This window comes from Pteropus medius, unplaced genomic scaffold (assembly GCF_902729225.1).
Source record: "Pteropus medius unplaced genomic scaffold, Ma_sr-lr_union100, whole genome shotgun sequence".
NCBI lineage: Eukaryota > Metazoa > Chordata > Mammalia > Chiroptera > Pteropodidae > Pteropus > Pteropus medius.
The window spans coordinates 4,211,363-4,239,006 of record NW_024344378.1 but is presented as its reverse complement, the minus strand read 5'-3'; the positions used below and the strand labels follow the sequence as shown (position 1 = coordinate 4,239,006).

Sequence of the window (27,644 nt, the reverse complement as noted above, 5' to 3'; positions counted from 1 at the left end):
TTCCTTACAGCTACCCGCCAGATGCGATAAAGTCGTCTTCGAATATACAGTATGTCTTACAATATAAGTTATATGCAACGGTCCGCATTTTTTTTTTTCTGGCCAGCACTAGAGGAGGACCCTGTTAAATAGGGAATATGGATGAATCTGAATGAAAGCTTATTCACAAATGGGATCAGAATTCAGTGATTGAGGCGCGAACAGCACAGTGAGCTCCTGGTAGCCAGTAACCAAACATCATTCTGCTTTCTGCCTCAAAAAAAAAAAAAAAAAAAAAAAACTTTCTGAGCGTCGTCGGTTCTCGACTTCATGATGCAGCTCCTGCAAAATACACACAAGGGGCGGGCCAGCGTCTGCGCCTGAAACCTGTGGCGTGGAAGCGGCGGCGTAACCATGGCGACCATGCTCGCCGACAGGTGGTGAAGTCGAGAGACAGGCTGGGCAACGGCCTTGGCGGTGCATCGGCGTCGTCGGCGTCGGTCAGCATGTGGTGGCTGAGGCGAATGTGGCGGCGAGGCCGTGTGTCTGGAAGAGCAGCGGGGAGGTTGAAGGCAGCCCTTGGGGAGATCCTCCAAAGTGAAGCGTGGTCGTGCTGCTGTTTGCCTTTTTGTTGGATTTGCTGAACATTTTCGGTTCTGGTCTGGATGCCTTCTTTCTTCATCGTCGAGGTCTGTTAATCTAAACAAACATCGATTTTTTTTTTTTTTTTTTTACTTTTTTTGCCAGCTCTGAAATGCTGCAGGTTTTCGCACCCCCACCGGGCTTTCCTCTGGAGGCCCCGGCTCAGGGATCTGCTTTCGGGGGGCCCCTTCCTGCCCCCCTTTCCCCGGGACCCAGAGTCCCGCAGGCTAGGTCTGCGATGGAGTTCCGTCAGCCTCTACCAGCTTCAGAACCCAGAGGCCACAGGTGAGCTGTTCCAAGCAGAGGCTATTCGTTACGTTTATCCGCATGGGTCATTTTGGGGGGCAACTTGCCTCAGGAACTGGGCATCCTCAAGGACACATATTCTAGAGATCTACCTGGTATGACTGCATTTCTAAATGACAGAACTTCAGGCAACTAAAATCTAAGACCTGGTCTTACTTAGCGAGGGTTTCCTTATCAGCACGTTTCATGAGAATGGAAGCGGCAATCTAGGCATCTTCAGGGGAGAAACGATAGTCTGTCTACCCGTCTGAAATCCACATCGGGGCGTCAGGGCAACGAGGACTGCACCCCCCTCTTCGGAGAGGCATTCGGGTGCCTCTCTCCTACCTGGCCTGTTCGCAGTCGAAGGTGCTGGCAAATCTTCCCCAGAAAGGTGTACATTCTGGGGTCGTATTTTAATACACATCTTTCCAAAAGGCCCTCTCTTGCCCATGTCACAGCAACTGTGATGACTGAAAGCTGTCATCTCTACCCAGTTCTGACCACTCGCTTCTTCTAACCAGAGGAAGAGCTAAACAACCAAGCGAGAAGTATTTAATAAGCACTTAGGGGGTGCACAGTACTGTGCCAGCACGGAAGTCCTCTCACTCGAATATTCACAGACCAGGAATGAACTGAAGGGACAGAAGCAACATTCCGAGGAGACTCACTGGTTTTGTTTATTTTTAAATAGCTTTGCTCCGGGACGTGGGGTGGGAACCAAGAGAGGGAACATCACACAGCCACAGAGACCACGCCACAGAGACCGTGCTCCACAGGGAGTCACAAACGGGCGAACCGCAATAGCAGACATCTGCCCACGAGCAAAGCACGCATCTGGCCACATGTCCAGGAAGGGTGCCAAAACAGCCCAAGGAGCAGACGCCCGGCTTCGGTCATTTCTGACTCCATAGGGGAGAAACGCCCTCCTCCTCCACGATCTACCTGTCTGCTCCAAACGCGGGCAAACAGTGAAGAAGGGAGGATGCAGGTGATCAAGAGGGACGGGGTGCTGACAAGGCTCCTGGGGGCAGCAAACACACAGCTTCCTGGGGCTGAGATGGGAGAGGTGACCGTGGAGGGGACACAGAACCTCACAGGGGAGGTGAGGCCTGGCACCAGGAAGGCAACATGGCACCAGGAAGGCAACATGAAGGCAGGGGAGCCAAAAGGTCCATGCCAACAGAACATCTCAGGGTTCCTTCTTCAAAGTTATGATCGAGATGAAGGTGCAGCCAGCAGAGGTGATAGGAATCTACCGTCACATCAAATCTCCCCCAGATAATGTCTAGACACACAGCTCTTTACCCGGATATCTAGATACACACAGGCAGCTATCTAAATATAATATCTAGTTACACAGATAGCCACACAAACCCAGATAACTAGTCCCAACACCGCCTAGATACACTGATACTGAGAGACGTGTAGTTATCTAAACACCTAGATAAGCAGAAAGGAACTAACTTATGGCACACACACACATCCGGGTATCTCCATGAGCAGGGCGAAATACAACGCGATGAGAACATTAATAGATTATCATCTCTTATTGTTAAACGCACCTATATCACACACATCAATCACCTCCTTTCATAAATTCTTCCAAAACAAGAGAAGACAGTAAAAGGACTCTTGACAAGCGAGCTTCTCTCTCCCACTGCAGCCCAGCCACGAACTCAGGAGCTATGAGACCGGGCTGGGAGTGAGCAGTGAAGAGGGTTCCTTGACTCCGATTTGATGAGAAATTCCTATTCTCCAGAAATAACAAATAAATAAATATATATATATACACATATATATACACACACACACACCACACACACACACACACACACACACATACACTTTTTTTACAATACTTGTGTATATATATACATATATATATTTACATTAGACACAATCGAGATCATTTCTCACGATGATTAAGTAGTCAAAGAAATTTACAGCTGGTGAATTTCCCATAATTCCTATACTTCTGTGGAAGGAGAAGAGAAATACATAGACCTGCACGATTCCTTGCTCTGAACTGAACTGGGTACATGCTAACAGGAGAAAGCGTTCCCATCCCCTTCGTCCTGACGCCTCCCAGGAAAGCCCCCTGAACTCGGTCCTGCGTCTCCACTTCATCAGCCACGAGTTTACTTGCTTCTCTGAGTCATAATTTTTTCAAGTAAACTGGAAATAAAAATAAGTTCTGCCCCGTCTACATCCTGGGACTATTTGAGGGTCCAGTGTAATCAAGTAATGTGAAAGTTCTTTGAAAACCATAAATGACTACCCCAAAATAATTTTATAGGCTATGCCGATGACTGGTGGCTCATAAACTGTAATGCCCCAAATCTGGCAGATTTCAATCACAAATCTGCTTATCCCCCACCGCAGGGAGCAAGTAAATTCCCCCGTGAAAACGGGGTTTGGGTTGCATCGCTGAGGACTGGTCAGGGGCAGGGGACGGACAGCCAGCCGACTGTGCGAAGACCCTGGTTCCATCAGAGCTGGCACTGCTCGGGCACCGTGTCAAGAAGGGGTGACACCGAAGGCTGGTAGGTGAGTTTCACAGGGTCATCCCTGAGAATCAAAGCAACTTATCCCCAAAAGGCAAAAAAGGACTGGCGTGCTGGGGTCACCCTCAGAAGTCCTCCTGTGACTCAAAAAATTTAACCAGAAACGCTTCCTCCCCAGTTCCCAAGTAGTCATGGGTGAGATGAGGTGATGGATGCAGACTGGCCACAGGCAAAAAGCTCTGCCTTTTCCCCGTTCAGCTCCAGACTCTTTGCCAGAGAGAGAGAGAGAGAGAGAGAGAGAGGAAGTGGTTGCAGTTCTTTCTTTGGGACTAGCCTCATTAGGTCTGCCAACCAGAGTTGTTTGGGGGGAAAAGTTTTAAGGTAAAGACGCTGCCACACGGGAGGACCCCAAGTTAAAAGGTCAGAAAGAGCAGAGCCGACCCGCGGTGGCTGACTGGCAATGACCACCCTGCTGATGTGACATGGAAGGAGAAATCTGTGTCTCTCTGCCCGGGCGTGGCGAGCTCATGGGCTGCGCCCCTCACCTCTCCTCAGTCTCTGTTTATTGGGAGGACAGAGGCAGCAGATGACACCTCTTGGACATGTCACCTCGTGTCTTCTACACGGAGAACCCATTTAAAATTCACAGCGCAGATTCAGGGACTGAACCTCCATCGCCCGGCCTTCAGAGCGCGTGTGCCGTGCACCACGATTCTGGGCCCCTTTCACCCTTGCTCCCTCTTCGCCCTTTTTTTTGACCTCAGCATAAACCACAAGGAAACATCAAAATATAACTGGTGACTTTTCCTGTTTTCCAAGGGGAAGATTCCTTTCCCTGGCCCACCGCCCGCGCTGGACTGCTGCATCGCACACGCTGTCCGCTGTTTTCTGTGCCTACTGAGGGACCTGGGTGGCCTGTTTGTGAACGCGTCACGCTCCGCAAGGCTACGCTGTAGGAAGCAGTTTCCTACCCTGGGTCTGGCGGCATCGACTACCCGAGTCCCGTTACGTGTGGCCCAAAGGAGGATGATACAAATCGAGAACGGGGACCTGGAAAGGGGCATCCTGGGGACCCAGCATCATCGGCGAGGGAGACCGGAGTGGCTGGTCCCCGAGACACTTACATTGTGCAGCTTGTAGTAGAGCCCGCAGGCGTTGCAGACGGGGTCACCATTGGCATTCCTTCTCCAGAGGGTCGTAGTGGTGGTTTGACAGTTTGCACAGGATGTCCCTGCTCTCCTTGCTGCTGACTGAGGAGTGGGGAGAGGGGAGAAGGTGGGGGTGAAAGCAAAACAAATGTTAAATGTGTTTTCAGAACTACAGAGACAGACTTTAAAAAAAAAGAAATTATCAATGAAATCAAAACTAGCAAGTGGCCCACATGAAAGTAAGAAAGATCCCCAGGAGCAGCCTCGAGAAGAAATTACAGCCGATCCACTGGCGGAGGGGCGTGCCGGCCTGCGGCCCGGTGGTCAGAGTTTAGCCTGCTGTGCTCCCGTGGGGAATTCGGGACGATCCGAAAGCCGAAGCCACCTCTCTGAGTTCATTTTCTCCCTATCCCCATGCCCCAAAGTGCCCAGATGTTTCCTTTCTATGGGCGGCAATGTCGAATTAACCAGACTAGTACCGCGCTTTCAACAGCATCATCCGCCAGGCCCAAGAGGTCCCCCTCCTCGAGTTCAACGGCCGAGATACGACGTCTACACGAGGCTCCTGGCCATCGCGATTACCAACAGCAAAGGGGGAGCAAGCCCAGGCACCCAAAGCGCCCAGCCGCCCCAAGAGGAAAGGAAGGCCGGCGTGTAAAGAGAACGGGGCGCTGGCAGAGTGCGGAGGGGTGCACGCGTGTGGCAGAGGTGTGCACGCGTGTGGCGCGCTTGACTGGGAAGGCACCGAAGCGGGACATCAGAAGCAAACGAGACCCCGGCGTATCTGCAGCAGCGCGAACGTCACGCCGCCCACGCTTTCGGACTTGGTCACTACGGGCACTTTCAGACTCTGTCACTCACGGTGACGGTCATCTCTATTCTCTTGGTGCGGCTTTTCGTTAACGAGACAGACTGTAAAGCAGAAGGAATCGGGGTTTTCGACGAGGACACGGCCCCTCCTCCCCCTCTCATCTCATTCCCCCTTCTGGAAATTAGGTATTTCCTATTTGCCGTGCACAGAGCAGAATGGCTGCAGGTCAAATGTCACCCTCGACTTGAATTTAATTATTGGACTGTGCCACTGCCTTCGCCTCTAAGAGGGAAATGTGCCTTTCGCTTTTACATTTATAAGGGCGCTATTCTCTCTGTCTCTGCCTTTAAAAAAAAAAAAGAAATCAAACTGAGAAACTTTTGAAAGAAAATGGAATTAGGTCACTTCTAACATCCATCTCTCAATTCCTCAGCCCCTGCACCACATAAAAAGAAATTTTTCACTACGAAATTTTTCCTGCTCCTGAACGAGACACATTACCAAAGGTGTAATGTGGAGGAGAACGCGTCCGGCTGGGCTTTACGGGCCATCGAGACAATTCCAGCGCGGTCACAAAAGCATGGAACAGACACGGCGGAGATCACTCTCCACGTTTCCATCCATATTTTTTTTATCCGTCAAAAAGTTGGGCCCAAGACCGGACGCTGCCAGGTATGGCAACCCTGGTGGCAAATCTGAATGAACCAGACTGACTGCCTTCCTTTCAAAGCCACTAAATTGTCCCACAGACTTGCTCGTCCTTCCTATGAGTTTAAAAAGTAGAACCTTTTTTTTTTTTTGGTAGTAATTCTTTATTTTCTGCGTTCTAAGGCACCGCAAATTAAAAAAAAACTGCCCTTCTCTCTCTTCATCGAGAAGGTTCTACTGTTTGACTGTCCGTTTTGAAAATAATTCTCCCCGGCCCCAAAGCGCTGCCTCTAACCCCACCTGCCTCTACGAAACGTGATGAATTAAGACTGTACTCGTGGGAAGAAAATAACATGTTACATCATCGGTGCTTAAGGATCCTGACAATCACGCTCTCATGCGATTATAGTCATCGTCCTGTACCTTTTTTCTCTCTCTGTCTTTTCAGGCACCGTATCTCTCAGCCTCACAACTTGGAAAGCCTAGGACACAGCACGTTGGGCCAATGGGTACAAGGAGAGCTCCAAAGGATGAGGGTCCCCCTCTGCCGTGCATTGACAATATAAGAGACACATGAGCAGGCTCAGAGCACGTCTCCGAGCCACGGCGTTTGGCTCCCAAGCAGGAATAAAGTACCAGGCCACTCAGCTGGTTGTTAGACACCTGTGAGAACCCTGGTGACACTGGAGGGAAAAATGCCACGGTTGTTCCTTTCGGTCATTCTTCCTATTACCCACGCAGAGTTTACGCAGTGTTAAGATAAGCATCTGACAGAGGGGCCAGCTACGTGGGGATGGGCCCGGAGGTCCTCGGTGCGTCCACGAACGTGCAAAACGAAACTAGCCGACTGGAGAGACAGAGCTGGAAGGAAGGGGCAGGAAATATGTGACAGAAGAAAAAGGAAGGTTCTGGGTACTCAGAAGTCAAATGCACCTAAGGGCGAAAAAGGGAAAAAAACCCTAGATGTGTGTGCTCCGAGTATCTCGTTGAAGCACACGAATTCCATGGAACGAAAACGCGAAACCACCCAGAACAGATGAGTAAGACAGAAAAGACAGCTTCCAATGTGACAGCCAATGAACTCTAGAATTCAGAGTGAGTATTACTCAGAGTCTAGAGACTTCTTATGAAAGGTGAATGAAGACAAAATCATATAAAATGCCAGTAGAGCTTCCTATGCCATCCGCCCAGATAGAAGAAACCCCAAGAAAATGGCAAATGCACCCTTGTTCATCAATCAGCACACAGTCTGAGACTTGACTTCCTCTTTTTCTGTCTTGACTATTACCTTTAAAAAAAAAAAAAGCTCAATTATGGCCGTGCCATGACTTATTTTTAACGAGGTTTTTGTTGTTCGTTTTTTCTTCCCTTTTCTTTTCCTTCTTTCTTCCTTTTTTTAAAAAAAAAACTAAAAAAAAAAAAACCAAAAACTAAAAAAGGCCAGGCTCTCAGTGATTCAGAACATTCTTTTGTGATGTAATCATATTCATTCTGTGCTAACACCTCCAGACTTTTTTTTTTCTCTCTCAAACACGTCTTGTTCTGATACGTTCAAACATCTTGATGTTTAGATTGGGAAGCTGAGTTGTTGTTTATGAGTTATCTCCAGAGCTCAGATATCCGGCAGCTTTTTCCTAGGAAGTTAGCTTTGCACATGAGAGAAAGGAAAAAAAGGAAAAAAAACACCAAAGCACATGGGGACGGGGAGGTTGAGAAAGTTGCAGAAAGGGGCAAAGATCAGAAAGAATAAAGTCTAGAGACTGAGGATTGCCAAAAATTAGTCACGTGGGTACTTCCATCCCTAGAAAGTTTTTCCTTCTGCTGAAGAGGATGTTGAAGGTGTCGAGTTGCAGTAAAACTGATGGGCAAGACAAATAATTCTTTATGAAGAGTAGAAAAGATGTGGATTCCCCCCGCCCCGCCCTCGAGAATCGGATGGATGCATCTTCATCCAGTAATCTGCATGGGGAAACCCCCTCCTCTCCTCTCTACACAGAGAATGTCATCGCCGCAAAAGGCATTTTGATCTCTTGCCTGTGGTTAGGGTGATCATCTGCCACTCTGCTTTTACTTGTCTGTTACCTCCACTTGCTATCCGAGCTGGCCTGAGCTTCCAAGGACAAGCTGACAAAGGAACCTCTCCTGCTAGTTTTCCTCATCCGTGTTGGACTGTGCCAAGTTTTCCCGAGCATTCTTACAGGTCGAGAAGTTTAACAAAGGGGAAAAAAAAAAAGGTGGGGAGAAAAGCCATCACTCTAGCGATAGCAGTTCAAAGACGAGCTAAGACCAAACGGATGGCAGGTGACCCAAGAGGCCAGCCAGGAGTCACACAATTTTCCCCACAGGAATTATCTGTGGACGTTCCTCAGCTACTGAGATGAAAAACTCCACGAGTTCGAGGGCTCGGGCTTGTGCCCCTGGAGGACCTGCTCTCTCCCAGCTAACTGGCCCCACCGATCTGAAATCACTGGCACACGAGGTTCCTCCAGCACTGAGGCTGTGATCCCCACCCAGGACCCCTCTTCTACGTTCTGGGGGGGTGCCTGGGACAGTCCCCCCGCGCGCTTTCTGTCCAGCAGTGACTACCAGTGCATCTTAGATCAGTGCCCCTGGGCCGTTAAAAGAAGTCCTTCTGTTAGGGGACGCATTTCAGATGTGAGGACCAGGAGGCCGGCACCCCGAAGATATTTGAGAACTAACTGAAGAAACGTGGGAGGGAGGGGAAAGAAAGCTTTTTCGGTCGATCTAATTTTTTTTTAAGGTGGGGAGGGAGAAAAAAGCTCTCCCAAGCAAGCTGACATGATTTTGCGCTGTCAATTTTTTCTGCCAATTTCCCGCAGAAAGCTGTCGCCTGAAAGACGGAAACGGACAAGGCCACACGGTGCGCTTGGACGGGTGCGTCCCCCCGACGACTCACCAGTCTCCGCTTGGGCTTAATCAGGGGTCGGTTCTGCCCGTTCATCTTGTGGTAGAGCCCGCAGGCGTTGCACAGGTAGTGGCCGGTGCCATCTCGTCGCCACAGTGGGGTGGAGGTGGCCCCGCAGTTCACACACTCCCTGCCTTCTAGAAACAAGACCACACGTAAGTCACTTAGGGAAGGGAGGTCCAGCCGAGACGCTGGCCGCGCTGGAATGCGGGAATGACAGTCAGAGACCTTCTTTCTTTTCTTTCCCGTTTTTCGGGGGGCTTCCCCACCCCCACCTCCCTGGAAGGTGGCTCCCAGGCTGGACGGGGGTTTCCCGGTGGCCCGCCCAGGGCCTCTCCCGCACACACGGTGACGTGGCCCATGAATACACCGCAGCAGAGGCATGCTCTGGGCCTGCCCCACACCCGAGAGAAGGGCAAACTGCCACTTCTCACAGTTCCCCCCACCCCCCGAAAACTCTGAGCCCCAGACCCCGGCGAAAGCAAGACATCCGGTTTCCTCCAAGGAAAACGAAGGTGACCCGTTCTCATCCCTCCGCCTGTCTATACGGATCGATTAAATAACGAAGGTTGGGATGGGGAGAAAGGAAAGATGAATCAATGGCGAGACAGATCAACAGATAGTCAGAAGATGCATAGATTGATCGATCGGCTGATTGATTTTAGCGGTGAGGGCTTGAGATTTTATTTCCAATAAAACTGTAAATGTCCCTGGCCGGCAAGTAATAGATGAAGACCCAGCAAAGTTCATTCCTCCCCATCCTCCTTTTTCTCTCTGGAAAAGGCCAAGGCTTTCCATAGCTTCCCAACCACTGTGACAGGGACTGAAGTGACATCTTTAGGCAAGGGAACTGGAGATGGGGTTGGTGGGGGGCGGGGTTGGGGGCAGAAGGATCAGGAGACCAGGCCAGTTAGGAAAAGGGGGTGGGAGCTCCTGGTCGGCTCGGCTCGTTAACCAAGGCCTGCCTACAGTTGCTCTTTTTCCAAAAAAACAAACAAACAAAATAAGCAAAAAAACTGGCCAGGCCAGGTTCCCGCAGCATTCACTCCAGGGGTGAGACAATGAGTCAGACCCTCAAAACACCCTGTAAGGACACTGATGGCTTTTCGTCTTCTGCAGGGGGAGGGTGGTTTCTGGGTGTATCTGCTCCACTGTTGGGGCCTAGTCTCCCTGCCTGGCTGCTCCAGACAGGACATCCCAGGGATCCCCTGTTCCAGTCCCCCGCTGGCCCCAGATCTCTGCAGGAGCCAGTGGCCCCACTAGCCTGAACCCTCCAGGGGAGGCCAGCCCCGAGGGCAGGGTTTTGCTCTCTTTGGGATGCTGAGAGGGAGGCTTTGGAGGATGGTAGGGGAAAAAGGTTGTTTTGATTTTTTTTTTTAAAAAAAAAAAGAAAAAGAAACTCAATTACCCCAAAACTATCAGGAAGGAGAATCGGGGTGCTGGGGAACCTCGACACCCACAGGCAAGTCTGACCTGAGTCGGGCCTGTCCTGTCTTTGGAGACCCCCAGGCCCAGGATACGGGAACTGGGGGGCTGACACCTGTGAGCCTATGCTTCTCTCCAGGGACGAACTGGGAAAGGAAAAAGACTTTTGCAAATGGAAGAGGGCTGTGCCCCTTCCACACCGGAGTCCGTGCCAGTGCTGAGTAGTTTCTGCCCACTTCCTTTTTTCAAAAAAAAAAAAAAAAATTAAGGGAGTTAAGATTTTTTTTCCCTCCAAATTCAAAAGAGGTTCTTAACCCAGGGTCTACACGGCGCCTTCCAAGAACCCCTGAGAGTATCTACAAAAACATGGCCCGGGCATGAGCATGCCAGGGGCACTTTCCAGGGGACCAGCGGCATCTGTGGGTTCTCAAAAAAGGCTTTGGACTGAACTGCATCTAGACACCTTTCTCTGGGGTCCAAGCCTGCGGGCTGTGGCCGGTGCATGCGGGGGAGGCGTGGGGCGGGGGGGACGGGGTGGTGTGTGGGTGAAGAGGTGCCAAGGCCGCTGGAGGCAGGAGACGGGCCGGCTTGGCGGGCTGCGTGCCCCAAGTGGCCGCTGGGTCAGCCCCTTCTGGGGGTGGGGATGCTGGCCTGTCTTGGCTGGGGCTGCCCACTCCCCACCCCGTCAAGAGGGGGACCCCTCAAGTTCCCAGCCATTATGTCCCCTTCCTCCTTGGGCGCGGGCGGAGCTGGTGTGAGGTCCCTCTGGTCCCACGCTGCCTCCAGTGCCAGCTGCTCGGGGCCGGAGGCCCTGCTCCCAGGCACCTGGGCTGGGGGACCTCCCAGCCTGACACACTTAGTCTAATTTCCTTTCCTTTGTCAGACAGCGGGGAGGATGACAGCTTCCTTTTCGGAGGGACCTTAAAAGCTAGCAACGGTCGCCTCTTCGGCAGGGTTCTGCGCAGTAGAGCAATTTTCTGTCCTGATTCACTTTGTGAGTTTGCGATCGCCTCGTGTGGGTTTTCCTCTCTTTCTTTTTCTTTTTTTTTTTTCTCTCTTTTCTCCTTGTGGCCTCTAGTCTGTCACTTCAGTAAACAAACGATTTTCCTAATGGAGGCCCTGACTGTCTCCTGCTTTCCTCCCCTCTCCTCGCTCACTGCCTGGTGTGAGCTGCTCAGACAGACACCTCTCTCTCTTAGGTGACAAGAACCACAAAGCTGGGAGGCCTCTTGACATTCAACAGCCGTTTTCAAACACCCCTTCGCCTCTGACTGAAATCCTGAAACTGGGCTGGATGGAAGGGGCAGAGGGCAGGGCGGGAGGTTGTAAAGAGGAAGGTGGAGAGAGATGCCCACGGGAGGTGGGTGGGGAGCCGGGTGGGGAGCCCTGAGACCTGACCCTTTGCAAAAAGGCTTTGTCTTTTGTTTGCAAAAATACATCCCAGCTCCGACAGACGGCCCGCTGGCTTTACAAAAGCAATAGGTGCCCTAACCACAGCTTCAACCGTTTCTCCAAAATGCGACAGCCCTCTCCTCTCTCGAATCCTCTCTCTCCTCTTCGGCAAGTACGTTTTGCAAAGAACAGGTTTAAAAAAAAAAAACCAAGGCAACCGCTAAAACCGAGAGAATCCCCTCCTCAAGAATTCCCACCACTTCCACCCTCCGTGCACGGAAGGGGTCTTGAAACTTCCCCTCGCCGCTCCCACACTCCCAGAAGCCCCAGCCCCCTCGAAGCCCAGGTGTGCTGGCCTTGGGCTTTTTGACTGTGAGAAAGGAATCAGAGGAGGAAGTAAAAAGCCGAAATTAAATCGTTTCCTCTCCTCTGCCCCCACCAAAAATAAAATAAAATAGGTAGAGAGGTGCTCTTGGTTCTGGTTTGGAGAAACCACAGATCTCTCCACAACCCCCCAGATGTGCAGAGTCTTAAGGAAAGAGATGACAGAAAGAAAAAACTGAACCAGAGGCCGAAGGCGTGAGGGGCTGAGGGGGAGAAATCGACCACGGAAATCAGGGCAGAGAAACCCAAACCAGAGGCTTTTGGAAAAGTCACTCTGGCCCCTCCCCCCACACAAACCACCGCACCAGCCTCAGATACCACCATCTCCCCCTAAAACTTTTAGCCCTACCAAAAATGAAAACTTTAAAAAAAAAAAAAAATGCCATCACTACTCTCCAAATGCACACACAGAATTGCTCTCTTTGCCATCAGCCCCAAGCCTGGACTAATCCCAATTTTCTGTGGGAAGTTGCACCCCTACGTCTCTCCAACCCTCCGCCCCACGCTCAAGTCTGCCCCCACCCACTCCATCTGAACCAGACAGCCGGGGCCCCGGCTGGCCCGCTCTCCCTCTCTCTGCTCGCTCTCTGCCTGCAGCAGCGAGCCTACCTCCCTCTCCTGCTGCCGACTTTCATGCACTGAACATGCAAGGCTGAGTTTTTCTGTCAGCCTAACCGCATCCGGGCTCTATTAAAGTTCCTGGCGTGGGATAAACAATGCAACTGTCGCGTGCAGCAGTCTGAAAATAATTGGATTAGCTAAAACATATCAACTAAATAGAGACAGTCCTGCCCAGGCAGTCAGAGTGAATGTCACCCTGGAAAAAACCCCTCCTGAAAACTGATCTCATGGTCGCTGGCCTCCCAGAGCTCTTGCACGAAGATTTTTCAAGCGGGGTTTTGCCAGCTCTGTCTCGAGACTGCTCATCTCGTCCATAAAAGACAAGTGATTTGTGCCACTTCTACAGGGAGGGCACGGGCAAGGGACGGAATGAATGAGACAGTCACCCCCCCCCCGTCAAAGGGACACCCTCCCCACCACCCAAGGAGACACAGCAATCAATCTTCACAAAATCATCTCTAAAAACATAAGTCAACTTCATCTCAGAGAACCTCGAATTCTCTGATTCTACTGCTTCGGTTAGAAAGAAAATTCGTGGTGGAGCATTTCGTTTTTTAAAGCAAGAGTATTTTGTGTGGGTTTTTGTTTGTTTGTTTGTTTGTTTGTTTGTCTTTTCATGCAAGCGTCTACACCAAGAGAAAAACCCGCGCTGTCAGCCAGGGTGTGCTTTCTTCATCTTCAGGGAGGATGAGCAGGGGAAACAGACACGCACACCTGGGGAGCTTTTGCAGCCCTTCCTACCTCCTCTGGCTTCAGATCAATCGAGAAATATGTCCTAAGATGCCTTCCTGCCTCTACCTGGGCTGTCAGCACTAGACGATGCTGCAGGTAACCGGCCCCGGTGACTTTTGCTTTTCAGGCGGCTGCTTCCCAGGGCAGAGCCCACCTCGCTCTCCCTGAGGTCACAGCCCCCAGCCCCCTTTGCCACGCAGAGACCACGTGGACTGCTTTCGCCAGGGCCATGTCGCCCACAGAAAACACAGACCCACGCTCTGTGCACACGGCTGTCTGAGGGGCTGTCCTCTACTGACTGCATGACCCCGGCTCAGCTGGGCGGGAGGCACAGTCAGCCCGACTGGGAGGCCGGGCAGGGTCAGGGTAGGGACCTGTGTTGTTTAGGTTCCAGGAGGTTTCGGTTTAGCGTTAAACACGAAAGAGTTATTCCCTCGCCTTCCGTTTGGGCTTGGAAACTGACTAAAGGTTCCTGGCAGAGCCCAGAAGGCCCAGCGGGCGGGAGGGAGAGGGTCTGTGTTTGTGTTTTCTCTTTCCTCCCCCGGCTCTTTGGGGGGTTAAATTAGATGCCACTGGAACGAGAGGGGACACAGCCCATGCTTTCCCGCATCTGAAATCACATCTCAGGGAGGCCCGGAGCACCGAGCGCCCAGGTCCCCGCGGGGCCAGCCGGCGGGGATGGAGGCCAAGGCGGAGGGGGAGGGGAGACGGCCCCCGGGGCGCGCAGGCGCCTACCTGTGCTGGATCTCGCCTTGGGCCTGGACTTGCACCCGAAGCCGGTGGGGGAGCCCCCCAGCAGGCTGCTGGGGGGGAAGAGTCCGGAGCTGTATTCCGGGACGTAGGGCGGGTAGGTGGTGATGGGGTGGTGGGCGGAGGCCGCCGCCCCGCCCAAGGTGGTCATGCTGGCCCTCGAGTGCGTGGACTCCAGCTTCATGCTGTCGGCCAGCGGCACCTGGTACTTGATGCACTCCTTCTCGTCCTGCCGGCCGGAGCCGGCCGAGCCCGGCGTGGACAGCGACGGGTCCGGGGAGACGTCCTTCGGCGGGGTGGGCGGGAAGGTGAAGAGGTGCGGGCTGGAGTGGCCGGCCGACAGGGAGGAGGACGAGGCCGGCGGGTAGACGGAGAGCGGCCCCGGGGAGCCGTGGTGGATGGACGTCTTGGAGAAGGGGCTGAGGTTCCAAGGCGAGGCGGTGTGGTGGCTGCCCAGGGCTTTGCCGCCGTCCAGCCAGGGCAGGGACCCGTGCAGCAGAGGCGGGCGGCACACCTGGCTCCCTGCGGCGAGGGGCGGCAGAGAGAAAGGAGGGTGAGAGCAGCCCGCGGCCCTCCGACCCCCCTGGGCGGTCTCCCTCCCACCCCGGCCTCTCTGTCAGGAAAATGCCAAAGCAGGGGGACCTGGGTGCAGGCCCGCTCCCTCTAATCCAGGCGGGGTCGCGAGCACCTTGTCCCGCACACACTTCACCCCCGTCTCCCACACGAATGTCCCATCCGAGCCCGCAGAACGAAGGGCCTGTGTCTGGCACCCAGGAGGTGCTGCCATGGGGTGGCTCATTGGCCTCTCCAGATACACTTTCTAAGTCACATCCCCTGAGGTCCCCCTCCAGAACCTGACTTGATTTATTGGTACCCTTCAATGGCCCCACGACCCCCGCCCCACACCTAATCCCAGCCAGCCTGATAAGAGGCCCTGCTGTGAATGGTGAGGCCTGAAGGGCTGAGCCTGGCCGCCCATGAGCAATGCCAGGAAGAGCCACCACCAGAGACACCAGCCTCCCAAGCCCAGGGCAAGAAGGGCGGGGGGGTTGGGGGGGCGCTTTGGAGGGGTAGAGTAACCCTACTTCGTGCTGGCTCATAATTGGCAAGGCCTGACATGGGATTTGCAGGGAAATTTTAATCGCTCAGACTGTGGGAGAAAGTTTACAGGGCCGGACGCACCCTGGGACGGCCCTGCCACCCTCCCAAATCCTACAGAAGAAAATAAAATAAGCCCCACGGGCCCTCAAAGCTGTGATTCTGCCAGTGCGACATGTGAATTTTCACCTGAGCCCGAGACACGAAACTCCAGTTGGTGTGTCTGTCCCACTCACACACGGGTTAAAGGCAGCCGAACCCCAGACCAGGGAGTCCACGCACCCTGAGAGGGGTCGATTTAAACTGCAAGTTCAAATCCACACACTTATTGATCTTTTAATCCAGTACCTGCCTCAGCATTTGCCGGTGTGTTTAACCATTAAGAACAATACTGAAACTAAAATCTTAAGAGGGAGGAAGGGGAGGAGAGTGAAGGGGAAGGAGAGCTCTGTGAACACCGAGGGTCAAGATTCATATTATGCAGGAAGTAGTATAGTAAATAATATTAGGTCTGCATCCACCCCGTTTCCACTTAACTGCCGATCTGCACAAAACCAGCGCAAAGGGCGCCCCAGCCACAGAAACAATTGTTCGAACCCGGTGACAGCAGGGCAGAGGACGCCTGCTGCCTGCTGCCTGCTGCCGGAGGGACTCTGTCATCCGCGCCAAGTAGAGGGACTGGGGCAGACCTCAGGTGGTGGGGGCACTGAGGGAGCCTCACGTTTTCTCTGCCTGAAACTCTGTTGCTATTTCTTCTTCCTCAGGAGCACACACACAGCTGGGGAGCCTTAGAGCTTTTGCTCCTAACTGCACGGGGCTGGGCTTCTTGGAATGTTTCCGAATTCTCCCCAACTTTTCAAGGTGGAAGAGAAAGGAAAGACAGGCCACTGGAATGGCCCCTCCAAAACAAGGAGCCCTGGCGGACTCTCGGCTTCCTTTGGGAGCCGGGCGGCTCCAAAGTCGCGCAGGCCGAGAGGAGAGAGTGAGGTGACCCGAAAGCAGGAAAATTCTGTGCAGCCGGGAACGGAGGAAACCGCCTGTGTCTTAACCTTAGGACATGGGTCTTGCCACCCAAACGCCTTCGAGCACTAGAATGCCATTCCTGGGGGCCAAGCAGCAGCAGGCCTGCCTACACAGCAAGTGCACCAGCTCTGGGGAGAGGGCAAAATCAGGGGTGTGAATAGAGACGTCTCTCGGGCCTTCCTGGAAAAGTGTGGCAGAAGCAGGCTCGCTGGCCGTAGCCCCCGAGAAGGAACTAAGGGGAAACCGCGGGAGCGAGGCCTTTTGCAGGAACCGAGCCCTGGACTGGCCGGGCCGGGTCGGGCCGGGCCGGGCCGGCGCCGCTGCGGGGCCGGGGAGCCCTGGCCGCAGAGGCAGAGCCTCGGCCCGCGGCGCCTGGGCCCTCGGAGGGAGTCGCAGCCGCGCGGGGACAGAGGGTTGCAGCCCAGCGCCCGCCAGGTGAGCGCCAGGCCCCAGGGCCACCAGCCGCGGAGAGGCGCCTCTGCGACGGTTGTTAAAAACACACTCTTGACAATCGAGAAGACTCCCTCGCCCATTTCCGGGCCCCGATAGTTTTGAAGTGAAGCACTAACTGGGGGCTCAGGCCGGGTCTCCCCACCCCTCGCCCTTCCCTGCCGCCCCGGACTCACCGTGGTGGGTCGGAGGGTACCGCTGCACCGTGGCCCTCACCGAGTTTCCGTAGTAGGACGGGACGTGGTTGCCTTGCCCGTCGATGTTAAAAAGTACATCCACCTCCTCAGGCAGCGGGTACTGCGCGGGGTCCATGTAGGAGTGGCCGAGGCCCGGGTGGTGCGCGTCCGGGTGCTGCCCGTTGAGCACCGCGGGGTGGTGGTGGCTCACCCAGCGCGGCTGGTCCGCCGTCACCTCCATGGCCCCGGCTGCGCTCGCGCCCTCTCGCCGGGCCCGGAACCCGCGCGTGAGAGGGAGGGCGGTGGGCTGGGCGGTCAGGGGCGTGGGGCTGCGGGCTCGGTGGTGCGCCGATAGAGCGGGTCGTCATCAGTGGGGGGAATGGGGGAGGGTGGGAGGAAGCAGATGAGCAAGGATTTCAAAAGCCTTCGAAAGGTAGTTTCGCAAAAGAGAAGAAGAAACAAGAAATTCCAAGAAAACAGGTACGGAAGGATAAAGGGGGACCAAGCTGTAAAGGGGGTGGGGGGAGCGAGGACGGCTGGAATTCTGCAAGCGAGGCTCCTCTGTCGCGGCGCCGAGGCTGAGTCCCTCTCCTCGGGTCACCTGCGAAGGAGGGAAGGGGAGACCTGGATGAGCTCCTGAGCACTTTGGCACCTGGGTTTAGGAAGTCGCACCGCCCGCCCGCGCCCGCGCACCCGGACACGCACACGCGCGCGCAGGCGCCCGCGCCTCCTGCGGAGCACGGAAAACCGGGACGCTGCCGGGCAGGGACCGACTCCCAAGGACGTCCCCGCAACCCGGTGTCCCGGGAACCCGGCACTGCCTGCGCCCTTCCAGCTCGGACGACAGCTCCCTCCCTCCGGGGACGCCGGTCCCGGACCTTCCTTCCAGCCTCCAGAAACTCTCCAGAAGAGGAGGGTTGAGTTTTAAAGGTGTTTAAAGTTCTCCAAAAGGCAGAGGGAGGGGAAACCAAACTTAAAAAAGAAAAGAGTCGTTGGTACCAACCTGGGCAGCGAGGAGCAGAGAGGAGAAGGAGGCGTGTGACCTGAGGAGCAGAAACTGCCCGGTCGGATTGCGTGGCTCTTCTGGCTCGCGCTCTCTCGGTCTCTCTCTTTTCTCTCTCCCTCCTCTCAGTATTTTTTTTTTTACAGGGAATGCATTCTTTCTGAAAGTATCAAGACGGCGCCAGGCAGCTCAGTGTTCGCAGACAGCTGTGGCGCGACGCAACTTAAGGAGGTTCTAGTGTCATCCGCGCCGAGAGGGAGGAGCCTGGAGCTGGCAAGGAGGGGACAGACTCCCCAGCGCAAGGAAACTGCAACCCAAACCCGCTCCAGGACTTCACCCCCCGCCCCTCCTCCCGCCCCTCCACTGACCGGAAGGGACGCGGGAGGGCGGCCGGGGCTGGGGGCCGCGGGGCGGGTGGGCGAGGAGGCGGGGGTGGGGGCGGAGGGGGCGGGCAGGAGAGAATTCGCGCTCTGGCCCTTTAAATGTGACTCTGGCTCCTGCCAATTCTTTCCGGCTGGGTAGATAATTCCTTGCCGGGGAAAGCGGCCTGCTCCATTCATAAAGTTCATTTCTGCAGGCTGCCTCGCTTTTCCAGACTTTTTAAATGAGCAAATATTTTCTTTTTTCGATCCAGGGAAGTACTGGGAAGTTTATGGATTTGGGGCTACGTGCATGTAAAAATGATCAGAAAATAAAATTTTTATTGTCAAAGTGCTTAGAGAGTTGCCTCTCGAGAGAGAGAGAGAACTGCCTAAGAGGTCGAGGGAGTCTGGCAGGAGGAATATGCCTTTGATTGAAATGTCCGCGTTACTCTGGGGGTCGTTGTCAACATGCTTTGCAGCCTTTTGCGTTATCAAGCCTCTCAGACGAATGTTTCAGCTGTTGCAGCTGTCCCTGCCAGACCTAATATTTGTAATCGATGTGTGCGTTTGATGCGTGAACAGGACAGAGGAAGAAAGACCCGAACTAGTTTCAAGTGCAGTGAGAGGGGGTCGGAAAGAAGGAACTCGAGTCTTCACTGCAGCTACCTAATTTTTCCCTACTTAACCTGGCTCCCGGCGTGTTTCCCCAGCCCCCTCCACCGACGACCACCTGGCCGCGGAGCAGGACCGCGGAGACCCTCCCCAGGCCCCGCAGCCCCGGAGGACTCGCTCGGCAGGGCCCGGCCGCCGCGGGAGGAGGGAGAGCGGCTCCGAGACGCCCCTCGAGGGGCGGGGCGGGGGCGGGGCCGGAGAAGGGGCCAATCAGCGGGCGAGGCTGCGGCCGGGCCGCGATTGGCCGGCCCCGGGGGCTCCAACCTCCGCGGCCTAAGTCTTGGTCCTTTGAGCCACTGCATCCCCTAGCGGCGCGGAAGCTCCTGCAGCCTCCCTGCCGGTAAAGGCAACCGGGGTACGCAGGGGTCAGGCGGGAAAAGAAGGCCCAGGTTCCACCCTCCACTAACCCCCGGCAATGTGTGCGAGGAGAGAGTGCGGGGTTCTCTTGTAGGTTTTCCCACGGACCGTACTGAGCTTGATGCGAGGTTCCATTTGAAAGGAAGACATTACACCCTCTTGCTCCCCTACCTCATAAAATTCCCTACAAATACAGAAATTCGAGCGAGAAGAGACAATCCTTAAAATTAGGTTCTGTAGGATTCTTTTCCTGCGGTGAAGGAAAAGCATCAATATTCAGCCCTAATTTGGTGGTGAGGCGGGCGTCTTTTTTTAATACACAACCCTTGTAGGAAGATTAGTAAAATTTATTTGAAAAAAGCTGTGGAAACATGGGTCCCCTGTTCTTGGATTTGGAGCTTCTCTCGAGTCTAGTCTCCATCTTCTTAAATCTGACGTTTGTTAGAAATCAGGGTTGAGTTCCTAGATGCAGAACAGGAAGAAAATCCTCGTATTAAATACATACCCGCCCGCATGTTTCTCCTGAGCCCCTTTACCCCCAGTTTCTGCGGCGGCCCAGTCAAGGAGCAGCATTTCCCTCTCTCCCTGACCACTTCTCTCTGGGGCCAGTCAAGCCGCCAGCCTCTCCTCCTGCTCACTCCAGCGCGCTCCAAACCTTTTAATTATTTAGTTTCTGTCTAACCTACACAGGAAACCGCTCACAATCGTGGACAGACGAACGCACACACGTTTTTGCTCAAAGTCCCGAGACTAAGATGAAGGGTGGAAGCAGAGGGGGAGAAAAAAATGAAAGGCGCTTCCTCGCGTGTCAGTCCAGGACGAAGAGATGCTCGCCCGCCGGACCCCTGTCCCAAGCCACGCGGGAGTTTCCCAGCGTGGCTCTGCGGTCCTCTGCTCCCACACCTGGAAGCCTTTCTCCGCGGCGAAGTGCTGCCGACGCCACGACTTGAGAATATTAACTTCTGACGCTGAGAACGATTTTTAAAGACAAAGAGAAAAGATTTGTGAGAGGAAGGCCTTCCGGTGCAGCGGCGCCTTACTGATAACGCAAAAAAAAAAAAAAAACTGGGGGTTGGGGGAGGGGGGACATTATTTATTTTGTACTCGAAATCACGAAGCGCCAGTCGGTTACCGGATGGTGAGCCCCACCCCACCCCATCCCCAAACTACCTTGAAAAAAAATAAAAGATCTCGAAGGCCCCTCTTCGTCTGGGTGGTTTGGAGCTGGCAGAGAGGCGTGGGGGGCTGCGGCTGGATGCCCGGTGTAATGGAGCCAGCCTGTAGGGGGTACTTAACATTTAATTCCCAGCCGGTCCGCCCCTGTTCCCGGACTGACAGTGGGTAATTGGGAAAGAGGACGTTGCTCTTTTGATGGCCCGCGCCGGCCAGTCTCGCCGACGCCACACTGGGTTTGACGTCACGGGCCCAGCCCCAGAGCCGGGAGCATAGAGCAGGGGGAGGGAAAAGGAGAGTGGGACAATTAGGGAGGGAGGGCGAGGTCGGCCCCGGGACCCACGGGGAAGGAAGGGGGAAGGGAGCGCGGCCGGAGAGAGGCTGCGGCGCGTGGCCTGAGGCGCAGAGCGGGGCTGCGGGGGTCTGGGCTAGGCCAGGCGCCGGCCTGACCCGCCGTGCCGGCAAATGCAGGCCGGGCTTCCTCCTCCGGGGGCCAGGGGGAGGGGAGGGGAGGGGGCTCGAGGCTGGGAGAAAGGGAGGGAAGGTGGTCCGGATTCCCCCTCTGCCGTCCCCTGCAGAGCTGATCCTGGCCTCCTGCGGAGACGCTCAGTGCCCTCCAGCAGACCTGCCCGCCCCTCCCCGGGCATCCCGGCCCAGGCCTGGTCTACGAGCCCCCCTCCTCCCCTGGAGCGGCCGGCGGAGCTCGGGTGGAGAAAGCCGGGAGGAGACCGAGGACGAAGCTGCCGCCCCGGGCTCCCGTAGGGCGCGAGGCCTCCCTCAGCAGGGTAAGGGGCTAGCCAATGGCCTGGATGCCTGGGACCCTGGGGGCAAGTATCTGGGAGCCGAGCAGGAGACGACGCAGCCGCCGCCCTCCCACCACCACCACGACCCCACCCCCCAGGAGCCGAGTCCCTGCGTGTGGCGGCAGGAGCCAATTTGGCCTATCTGCAACGCCAGGCCTCGAGGCGGCTGCTTTAGGCGTCAAGTTGAGCGGGGTGTGTGTGCCCTCTTGGGGAAAGGGTAAGAAATGGAGCCTGACTTTCTCTCCTGGGTCGGGGTAAGCTGGGGGACCCCCCCCTCAACAAACGCCCATGTACAGGTCCCACCCACCCTCCCTCCGCGAGCGCAGAGGCTGCCCGGATGGAAGCGGGGAACCCGGTCCCGCGGGGCAGAGGGGAGGAGCTTGACCCCCAGGCTCACCCCTGGGGTCTCGGGACCCAGAGATCGGAGATCCACGAAGCCAGCGTCCCCCACCCGAGCCTGCGACGGGCGCGTGCAGGCGAGCTCCGCGGGGCCGAGGTGCCGGGAGCGGCCGCCCCGGGCGCCCGCGCGCAGCCCGCAGCGGGAAACCAGAAAAGCCGAGCCTCGGGGTCGAAGTCATAAAGTTACTAATCCCGCGCAGGGGGAGTGAGCGTGCCTCGGGCCGCCTGGGGCGGTCATTTGAGCGTGTTTACTTAAGGACTTTGCAAGCGGAGCGCGCGCGAAATAGTCGGATTTCCAGCGAGGCAGCAAATATTTGCAAGCGAGAGAAAGAAGCGGAGCCGGGCCGCGCCGCCGAGTCCCTCCCCCCGGAGCCGCGGCGCCGGCCTGGGCGGACCCGGCCTCACAGTTAAAGACAGAAATGAAGCCGGGGACCTGCGGGGCTGGGGGCGGGGAGGGCGCAGAGCGACAGCAAAGGCCAGAAATTGGAGCGCGGCCCCGAGGCCCAGGCGAGCCGGGGGGCTGGGGGAGGAGAAATCCCTTCCCTTTCCAGCTCGATCAATCTTCCTTGGCTGCGATCGGTCAATAAAAATGGTGTGAACCAGCCGTGGTCGCTGTGCGTCTGGGGAGGAAGTGGAGGCCAGAGGTGCCGAGGCCGGCGCCGGCGCCCCTTACCAGCCCGGTTCGCACCTGGGCGGTCTGCAAGCCCCAGGCCGGCGGCCAGTTCGTCGCGGGGAGCCCAGCGCGGCCCCGCGGGGCCTTTAATTGGGTGTCTCCATTTTAATAGTGGCCATTGTTGGAGCAATTAGCGAGAGACAATCACCGCCAAGAGGCGTTTAATTCGATTCCCCGCGCCGGCAGCCGCCCGGGCGAGGGGACTCTGGAGGAAGAGCGAGGGCTGGGAGGAGAGATCTGCTTTAGGTCCGCTCCCTTCCTTGCGGGTTTTTGTCTGAGGTGTGGAAGTTTTAACGGTGGCGAGTTGAAAGCGGCGCGAGAGCGAGCTGGTCCTGGTTCTGGACAGGGAGCACCGGTCCTGGGCCTCGCTAGCCCCGCGGGGCGCCCCCGGGACCGCAGCGCCTGCTGGCAGCACGCGTCTGAGCTGCGGCTACGCGCCTGTCCCCGGTGCCTGCTGAAGGGAGGAAAGCGGAGACGACAGGGAGGTAGAAACCGGTCTCCCCTCTCCTTAGCCCCGGGGAGGCTAGCCCCCACCTCGATCACGCGAACCGCGTCCCAGTTTCCTTCCTCATCGGGGAGGAGGGGCAAGGCAGAAAGAAGCCCCTGTGGCGCGCGCACCTCCCTCTCCACTGAGCCAGCCTCACCGCCCCCTCCTCCGCCTCGGCCCTCGGATTAGGTTACCGCGGCCGGGCGAGGATTTTTACTGGATACGAGAATAGCACAGGTAAAGCTGTATAAACAGCCCGCCGGCTGCAGGACGGGAGGGTTACGCCGGGGACACGGCCCCAGGCGCCACCGCCCGGCCCCGGCCGCGCGGGTGAAACGGCGCGGAGCCGGCTCCGGCGCGGCGCCCCGAGACGGCGCAGGTTAAACACACGCCACGTTCTCTCTGTGCGGTGCCCACCCAGGCCCGTTCCCTCTCCCGCGTGAGCTGAAATGCAGAGTGGGGAGCGAAATCCAAAGGCGGGGAGCCACGAGCAGGCAGAGCGGGCAGTGGAGCTGTTCTCTTGGAAAGAAACACAGCGAGTGAGGGACCTGGGGGAACGCAGGGGGGAAGGGGACCCTCAAAACTCACTGGCAAAGGGAAGATGCTGGAGGTGGAAACGTCAAAGGGGAAGCCCGCGGGAACTCGGGCGCAAAGGGCTCCGCGCGCGCCACTCTCTTCGCGTCTCCCACGCCCACCCGCCCCAGGCCTGAGTTCCACCTGCCCTGGGAAATGAGCCATCGCTTTGGGGGGCGGGGGGGGGGAGTGGTGATGTGTGGTTTGATTTCATTTTTTTTTTTTTTGCTTATTCATCTATCACCGGTTAAAAATCGGAAGGAAACCCGCCCCGGCCAGGAGAGGAGCAGCGAAAGATGCGAAGCGTCAGAGAGAGATGCGCTGGGAGATTACCGCTCCCGCGCCGCCCGCCGCGGGCCCTGCCCTCCAGCTTCGAGGGATCCTGGCCTTCCTGCCGCGCCCCTCTTCTCCCCGGCCGAGAAAACCCCTCTCGGAGCGAGATAAAAAATGGGGCAGGTGGGAGTGCAGCGGAAAGGGGGAGGAGGGAGCGAGAGGGCAGAGGGTTTCTGTTTTGAAACTGAACGACGCTCAGGTCCGGGGGCTGACGGAGCGGGGAGCCCCGGGGCTGGACAGGAGAGGAGGATTTCCCCGGGGGAGGGTGAATGGAAAGGAGTGCGAGTCACCCTGCAAGGGGGGCGGAGGGAGGGCGCACCTCCCAGCTCCCCCCACTCCCTCCCCCCCCCCGCCCCGGCCTTGGCGGTTAGGGGGACAGGTGGGCGCCTCAGAGAAAAGGAAGGGATGGAGGGCTTCCAGCTGGTCCACGCGGGGCCCCGGGGCCACAGGCCTCTGATCCGGCCCTGAGCGGTCCCACCGACTCTCAGGAGGGGCCCGCGCGTCTGGACCCAGGCTCCTCTCCGACGGTGTCCTCAGGCGACGCCGCTAAAGCAGCCAAGACTCCCAGGGAAGGGAGCGACCAGCATGCCCGGGGACGTGGTCGGCGGGCGGGACTCACCCGGGTGAACCCCAGGCCCCTGCATTCTTCGGGTGAGGGCGGGTGCACGTGGGCCCCTCACCCACTCCCCAGGACCCGGCCTCGTGGCTTGGCGCTGGCCGCCTGACCGCCCTCACCTCCGGCCCCAGCCCGGAGCCCTGGACGCGGGCCTCGACCGCCTCTCCTCCGGCCACTTCGGCTTGTCACTTCAGGAGGAGGGCTTTATCTTGGGGCTATTGTGGCCTTACTTCTCTAGCTTCGCCCGAAAACGGGGGTGTGGTTGTCGCTGGACAATCGCCGGTGGGCTTCAAGGGGAGGGGGCGCCCACACGGGGAGCGGGAAGACGGGGGAGGCGATTTCGTTCTCATCAGGAGCCGGTAGACAGGAGCTCCGAAAAGCGGGAATTGTTCGCGCCTTCCCTCGGACACGCCGGAGCCCCCGCGGTCACCTCCGCGGGCCTGCGCCCTCCGCTCCCCGACGTTCGCCCTGCCGGCCGCCACCCCGTGGACCCCAGGCAATTGATTATATAAAACCACACAGCAACCTCACGCGCGCGCCCGCAGACCCGCGGCGAGGGACACCCAGGGAACTGGCACAACGTTCTTCTCGCCCTTCCGAGGACCACACCTACCGCCACCAGCTCTAGACCCTTGTGTCCAGCGGCCAGAAGCAAAGTGGGGCTCGGACTCCAGCCCGCGGGCGCCTTGGCCGAACCGGCGCTTGCGGAACCTCTCTGGGTTACTTCGACCCTTTAGAGAAGGATGTGGTCCCCACACAAAGACCGCGCGAAAAGAATGTGAGCGCGGCCGCCCTGCCACGCGGCCCAGAAGTGGCTGCAATAACCCAGGGACGGACACCGGGCTTTCGGACTCTGCCCCCACACACCTTATCGGCTCCCTAATGCCACAACCGACAGTTCCTGCCACACCTGGCCTTAACCTCCGCAAGAGGGGTTCTCGGCCACCACATGCCGCCACCACATGCCGCCACATGCCTGCCCCTCCGCAGGCTCTGTGTGTGGCCCTGGGCTGCTCCGGGTCGCAACAGAGAGGCTCCCTCAACCAGTGCTGTGGGCGCCCATTCCCGTCCCTAACTCACCCCCATGCCATGTACCTTCTACAAAAAGGCAGGGCAGAAATATCAATAAAGGAAAAATGCAGCTCCCCCTGCCTCTGCGCTTTTGCTAGGCAAACCAACCCACCCCCGAGTCCCCAGGGCTGGCACAGGTATCTTGTGTGGAGTGGAGGGTGGGCCCGCGGGGTCCATGGCTTGTGTACCCAGAACCACTCACTGGTATCCTCAAAATCCAGCTGGCTTCTCAAACCAGGAACCTTAGGCCTGCAGGGCAACTGGCTGGCCGCTGGGCCTCCTGCTCCATCCCATGCGGAAGTCGACAGCAGCCCCCCAAAACCACGTGGGGCTTGGACACCGCACCCCAGCCCGGATTTAAATGGGCAGGAAACACTTTCCTCAGAATCGCACAAACGTGTAAGAGGTTTCATGGCCACCCCCCTCCCACAACCAGCCATCTAGGCCCTGCAAGCATCTCACATCCAGACACCTGGCTCTACTCTGCCGGCCTCGCTGGGACTCCCTACCCCAAGCCTGTCGCAGGACCGCCAGCCCCTACACACACCTTCCCAACACAGCCGCCAAGGGGGACGACAAGGGCTGCAGATGCTACTTTATTATGTCCCTTTAAATTTCATCATCTCTCATCCACAACCCAGGCGTCCCTAGTGACTGTGACTGACGGAGGAGAAAAGGACCAGGAGACATGGGGACCAAAGCAGAGGGGGGACCCCGCCGGGGGCAGTCCGTTCCTCTGCCCTGGACCCAGTCGCCCGCGTCAGTCTCGTCAGGACCCTGGCTGGGTATCTGGAAGGGGGCGAAAATGTACGAAAGCAGTCTCTGCCCAGATTCTCTCAGCCTCCCTCGCATTTTAACGTTCTCTCCCTTGGTTGGGACCTGCCTCCGATTAAGTGACGTCTTGGAGGTCTTATTTGTCGGTCCAGTGTCCCAGGAGAAAGTAGAATTCTTGTCCCCTCTGTCCAGTGTCCCAGGAGAAAGTAGAATTCTCGTCTCCCCATGACCCTGGGCACCCTCTCAGAGCCTACGGTTTTCTTACCCACTTCAGGGCGCTCCAGGAAGCAAAGGCGCCTCCCAGTCACCAGGTCCCCCCCTCCTGGGGGGATGCCAGATGCCCACACATCTGGGCTCCAACTTTTATCTCACAGAGCACAGCTGTTTCTTTAATTATATGCAGAGACAACGAGCCTAAACACACACTTGTAAGCGGAGGGAAATAAACACGAAATTGACACTTGGACCTTGCAGCCACCTTCAGGAGAAGGCTGAGCTGCTTCTCCGCAAATGGGCTTTTCCCCCCCCAGTCCTCTGCACCCCTGATATGGAAAACACGTGTCTGGCCCGTCCCGTGTATTCCCACCACCTTTATTTCTCCGCTTAGTTTTTCTTCGCGCGCCTCCCGTTCCCAGCTCCTTTCTCCAAACAAGGACACACACGCACATGCACACACCGTGCTCGCCCAAGGTCACTGCAGAAAAGCCCAAGATTTCCAGTGACCAGAAAGAACAATAGGACCGAGGTCTCGGTCACTTTCTTCCAGGGGCAGCTGTCCCTTTGCGGTCGAGACCTCCTTTTAATTCTCTCCACGTGGAGCGCGGAAAGCGGGTGCAGAGTTAGAGAGGATAGCGACATTCACTGACCTGGGGGGCTCGCTCCCGCCGGCCAGCTGTTTTTTATTTTTTCCCCCCCACGACTTGCCGGAGAACCGAAGGCAGAACTGACAGGCAGACTTGGCCACCGTTGTTGCCTCCGTGGTCCCCGCCGCCCCAGCTGGTTACGGCATCTCACGCAGGCTTCCAGCAAGAAGTAAACCCTGGGCGATGTGCATCCTTCCTAGGAAGCCCTCCCTCCGCCTTCTCCTGCTGACTGTAGACAGCAGAGCTCTTCCGGGTTGCGAAGGGGGAAAGGGAGGGAGGGCAGAAGACTGAGCCAGGAACGAATCTCACCCCCTTTTGCAAACATGCAAACCACACGCGAGGGGGTGGGTGATGCTGGCAGAGTTTGGGGGATGGGGAAAGATTGCCTGACATGTGACCAGCCCCTGGCTCCTGCAAAGCCCACTGTCTCTGGCAGGGTCAGAATTAACAGTGTAAATGTCATCGGCAGTTGACTGAGTCGCTAGCTA

General features: G+C 56.6%; 1 protein-coding gene and 2 long non-coding RNA genes across 4 annotated transcripts; 1 reads left to right on the top strand and 2 right to left on the bottom strand.

The window, feature by feature from the left end:
• Positions 1 to 623: 623 nt before the first annotated feature.
• On the bottom strand, positions 624 to 17,341 carry GATA3 (GATA binding protein 3). 2 transcript variants are annotated; one of them, XM_039871043.1, is made up of 5 exons: positions 16,998 to 17,341; positions 14,236 to 14,772; positions 8,938 to 9,083; positions 4,538 to 4,663; positions 624 to 678 (listed from the first exon to the last, which is right to left on the bottom strand). In XM_039871043.1, exons 1-5 carry the CDS (start codon positions 17,236 to 17,238, stop codon positions 658 to 660), a joined length of 1,071 nt encoding a protein of 356 aa, XP_039726977.1. In that variant the 5' UTR covers positions 17,239 to 17,341; the 3' UTR covers positions 624 to 657. The 2 variants fall into 2 exon arrangements, with proteins under 2 accessions (XP_039726977.1, XP_039726978.1); XM_039871044.1 differs by having other exon boundaries at positions 8,938 to 9,080.
• Positions 17,342 to 18,448: 1,107 nt separating this feature from the next.
• On the top strand, positions 18,449 to 20,456 carry LOC120609021 (uncharacterized). Its single transcript, XR_005654608.1, has 2 exons — positions 18,449 to 19,481; positions 20,082 to 20,456. It is a non-coding gene; the product is annotated as an uncharacterized LOC120609021 (long non-coding RNA).
• LOC120609020 (uncharacterized) lies at positions 19,718 to 27,378 on the bottom strand. The gene is made up of 2 exons (XR_005654607.1): positions 27,160 to 27,378; positions 19,718 to 19,853 (listed from the first exon to the last, which is right to left on the bottom strand). It is a non-coding gene; the product is annotated as an uncharacterized LOC120609020 (long non-coding RNA).
• Positions 27,379 to 27,644: the final 266 nt, after the last annotated feature.

What these genes read in the sequence shown, in the direction of transcription:
- GATA3 (XM_039871043.1), bottom strand. Translation starts at nt 17,238, where the DNA reads ATGGAGGTGACGGCGGACCAGCCGCGCTGGGTGAGCCACCACCACCCC. An exon ending in GTACCCTCCGACCCACCACG is followed by an intron (nt 14,773 to 16,997) that starts GTGAGTCCGGGG and finishes CCCTCGCCGCAG; the next exon opens with GGAGCCAGGTGTGCCGCCCG. An exon ending in TCTACTACAAGCTGCACAAT is followed by an intron (nt 679 to 4,537) that starts GTAAGTGTCTCG and finishes ATGTTTGTTTAG; the next exon opens with ATTAACAGACCTCGACGATG.